The sequence below is a fragment of the Berghia stephanieae genome, chromosome 8 (assembly GCF_034508935.2).
Source record: "Berghia stephanieae isolate SIO BIC M18660-M18661 chromosome 8, UCSD_Bste_1.3, whole genome shotgun sequence".
In the NCBI taxonomy this organism is placed as follows: Eukaryota; Metazoa; Mollusca; class Gastropoda; order Nudibranchia; family Aeolidiidae; genus Berghia; species Berghia stephanieae.
Window position 1 is genome coordinate 48,664,243 of NC_088367.1, and position 4,351 is coordinate 48,668,593.

At 37.3% G+C, this 4,351-nt stretch overlaps 2 protein-coding genes across 2 annotated transcripts in view; one reads left to right on the forward strand and one right to left on the reverse strand.

The window, feature by feature from the left end:
• LOC144977926 (cell adhesion molecule CEACAM5-like) overlaps nt 1-3,708 on the forward strand; it is a 29,625-nt gene extending 25,917 nt beyond the window's left edge. Inside the window, exons 9-11 of the mRNA XM_078923341.1 lie at nt 657-832; nt 2,169-2,447; nt 3,545-3,708. Coding sequence (XP_078779467.1) covers nt 657-832; nt 2,169-2,447; nt 3,545-3,708 — 619 coding nt within the window. The remainder of the gene's footprint in view (nt 1-656; nt 833-2,168; nt 2,448-3,544) is intronic.
• LOC144978802 (sialoadhesin-like) overlaps nt 1-4,351 on the reverse strand; it is a gene marked incomplete at its 5' end in the record, with an annotated part of 91,599 nt that overhangs the window by 71,626 nt on the left and 15,622 nt on the right.

Genomic DNA, 4,351 nt, shown 5'->3' on the forward strand with positions numbered 1-4,351 from the left:
ACTACGGTGATACTCACTAAACGATATTATCCACACTATAAAAGTTCATGGTTACACATAATTTTGTGTGTTGGTCCGTCATACTTCCGGATGGCAATGTTATGAACTTCTTAGCCAAGGGCATACTATCTATAGCCTGATAATAGAACCCTCTTGGACTGGCAGTTTGACGTCACTTTTTAGGTTTGTGTAGCGTTTAGTGAGTTGTCGTTAGTAGAGCTCGAGGAAACACGTTTTTTCATTGGTCGAACCATTGAATACAACTCACAATACTCTTCAACAGTCGAAACGTCACTTCCTTCCTAATGACGCATGGTAACTTAGTAACACTGGCTCTAAACTATCGGGCATAAAAGCGTATCCAGAGGGAACAAAACATAAATTTGATCATGTTTTGACTTTTACACATTCTGACCACAAGACATATGAAAAGTTCTAGCCAGCATGAAGAATAAAAAGTAATGATTTTCTTTGTTTAGAACCAAGATGGCCGCCGTTGCCGGGCGGCGTGACATCAGACTATTGAATCCAATTTGTTTTCTTTTGTGGCAAAAGACTGGCTTTTTGACGTCATTCTTTGGTCATTGTCAGGCTATAAGTTTACGATGGCTACGATTTGAAGCATTGTATTATTTTTATTCTCTCCTTTATATAAGAAAGTACTACACACCTGGGATGACCTTTGAGTGGTTTCTGGACACCGCCAAACAGGCAGAAGTTTCCAATACCTTTCTATACACGCCAAAAAACACTGACGCCACTGATATTAAGTGTAAATACATCTTTGACGGATCTGCATCAAAACAGAAGACAAAGTCTATCACTGCAACTTGTAAGTAAATTAACTCACTCAATCATAGAGTTTTTTGCGACTTTTCAAAATTTGAAAAAAAACAAACTATTAAAAATGAGCATGTGCATAGATATTTTTATTCAACTACCACACGTGTAAACACTTAAAAACATTAGCTTTGATACTACGCCTATAATATGTCTCATAAAAATGTAATAAATAGGCATGGGACAAAAGAAACCCGGGTAAACTATGGATGTAGTCAGTGTTAGGGCTGAGTGAGTTAAACTTGACCTTGAAGTTTTATCAACGTGTACATATATATACAGGTCTGAAATTTAAAAAAAAAACACTTATGGGCCTAGTTTAACATTGTTGTAATGGACAATATTTTGCGTATTTTATTTTAGATTTCCATTACAACATTGAGACCCCATAAGAAATTAGTTATCAGACCTCAAAATAAGTGTACATCAGATTTTATCTATTTCGTGTAAATTCCACTAATAATCACCCCATTTCTTCTTGGTTCATACTAAAATATGGTTCAGAAAAATAAAATATATTTAATAATATATTTGATAACAATATAATAATAATATCTGACCTACTTATGATGTGGTGCTAAAAAACAACAACAAAATTATTCCACCCTTTCCCATCGGAAAACCCTGTCATGCCTTATTAAAAACGTATTCGTTGAACAATGCTTTGAACGCGTTGAATTAAAATTTGCAGAATATTTTCACATATTTTATAGGTGTAAAAGACAGCTGATTGACGATTATAAATAATATTTTAGTGCGCATGAATAAAAATCCAACTTTTTTAGTTTTTGGGTCAAATTGTCATTCAAGCAGAAGGAGAAAAGATACAAATTATGGTGAATAGAAGTACTAATACCATCCTATACCATTTGGTTACAAAGTATCTAATAATCTTACTTGGAGTGGTAGAATAAACGTATTCCTTCATTTCTCTGTATTTATTGAACGCATTATATTCTTATCGTGCAATAACACATACTCGCAAGCTCGTAGTGTTACTGGACACGATAAAAATAACTCTTTTTAAAAAATACAAAGAGATGAAAGAAAGTTATAATATTTGTATTGAGTCCTATCAATTCAATTTTACCATTTTAAATTCATACATTTTCTTAGATATTAGAATTAGGTGTTCTAATACGATTCTTAACCAGAAATTATCATCATCATCATCATCATCATCATCATCATCATCATCATCATCTTCATCATCATCATCATCATCATCATCATCATCATCATCATCATCATCGCCATTATTACCACCATTATTACCACCATTATTATTATTATTCTAAACTCTCATTCAAATTTTTCTTGTCGTACAGATATACTCAAAACACAGCTCATGATATCTGATCAAGTCGTAAGTTCATCAAAACCAGTGGCTGGGTCAAAGGTCAAAATTTTATGTGACGTCACCAAGTCTGAAACGGCCGAGGCTGTGACCTATAAATGGTTGGTTGACACGGTGCACCAACCAGCTGAAACATCCAAGGAATTTCAATTTACAGCCGGAGCTGCGGCGTCTCCTGCCAAAACAATCAAATGTGAGGCTTCCTTCGGCGGATCCAAGAAATCGGCTAGTTTGACTCTAAGTCCTAAAGGTATATCTTTTCAAAAATCGCTCTTGTCGTTTGCGACATTATATATATATATATATATATATATATATATATATATATATATATATATATATATATATATATAATAAGAATATAAACTGTCACTCACATTATATGGCCAAGACGTTCGTTTCTGTGGCTTTCGTCCACGTCTTCAGTCGGCATAATGTCCGAAGAAAAAAATGTATTCCTTTTGAGCTGCTTGTCCTTGCTTCCGTTGTGTAGTGGTGATTAGTGTTGATGTGTAGTGACATTGTTGCAGTGTGTGTTTGTGTGTGTGTGTGTGTGTGTGTGTGTGGGTGGGTGGGTGGGTGGGTGTTGTGTGTGGTTTATACACGTGTGTGTATGATATTGTTATGGAATGTGGTTGCTTGGGGAGGCGGGGGGGGGGGGGGGGGGAAGGGGGAGGCCGAGGGGTATAATAGGGCCGGGAAGGGGGGGGGGGGGGGGGGGGGGAGGGGGGAAGGGTTATTTGACTTTTTGCGTTTTGAGCTTGAATTTATTAGAGTGTCTGCACATTGTCATTTGTTCTGATCTTTTGTTTAAGGTGCTATTGTTTCTGTGGTTGTGTAATAGTATTTCCAGTTTCTCTGTCAGGCACAGGTTGCATTTTCTAGCACCGCATGTATACACCACACACAACACACCCACACACACACACACACACACACACAAACACACACACTCATAATATAAGCAATGAGAGCACACTACAACAATGTCACTACACATCAACACTAATCACCACTACGCAACGGAAGCAAGGACAAGTACCTCAAATGGAATACATTTTTTTCTTCTGACATTATGGCGACTGAAGACGTGGACGAAAGCCACAGAAACGAACGTCTTGGCCATATGTGAGTGACAATTTATATTTTATATTAGCTCTAACCATCATTATCGAACACTTTCGTACCTACGAGTACCCACCAACACTCATATATATATATATATATATATATATATATATATATATATATATATATATATATATATATATATATATATATATATATATATATAATTTGTTCTCATCTCCTTTTTTTCACTTTCTCCTACAACATTGTTTCATCCAGAGTTCCTGGAGTCATCAGGGACGTTGATAATTAATAATTCGCTCCAAGAATTTGTGGAGCACTCTACGTGGTATATGATGGTTCTGGCCTGGATGACCATGTATCAGGGCTACTTAGAAGAAGTTGTTGTAGTAGTTGAATGTCCCACACCAACAGCAACATAATGTGTAGGACGGGACATGACGCTTGCTAGGCAATATTACAAAAACAAATTTTCAAATAGAGGCAACGCTGTTGACGGCCAAGTACTCATTTTACACCCGAGTACAGTGAGAGAATGTCAGTCAATAGCCTTTTCCAGGGACCTTACTATGCGCTACTCAGAGCAGGACCCGAACCCAGGACGTTCTGAATCAATGGCGAGTGTCATATCGACCATCAAATGTGTTAGTTAAAATTGATTTGGCCGAGGGAACTGAAGACCATTTTACCTATAGAAGCCCTACCGTGCAGCTATGCGGTCTAGTGGTATGACACTCGATGTCGAATCGGAAGGTCCTGGGTTCGAGGTTCGCTCTTCGCATAGTTGAGTCCTTGGAGAAGGCACTTTACTCACATTCCCTCACCGTACTCAGGTGTAAAATGATTACCTGGCTGTTAACAGCGTTGTTTCTGTCCGAAAAGAAAGTGTAATATCGCTTAACAGTTTTCATGTCCCGTCCTTCTTGTTAAATGTTGTTGTTGGCCAGGGGCCCCTTGTAAAGCACTTTGAGCACGTTTAGTGGATATTGCTCTGTATAAAAGTTCAAAGCTCAAATTTACCGTCAATACCTTGTTACGTTTACTCCCTTTTCAGAAAATGCAGAG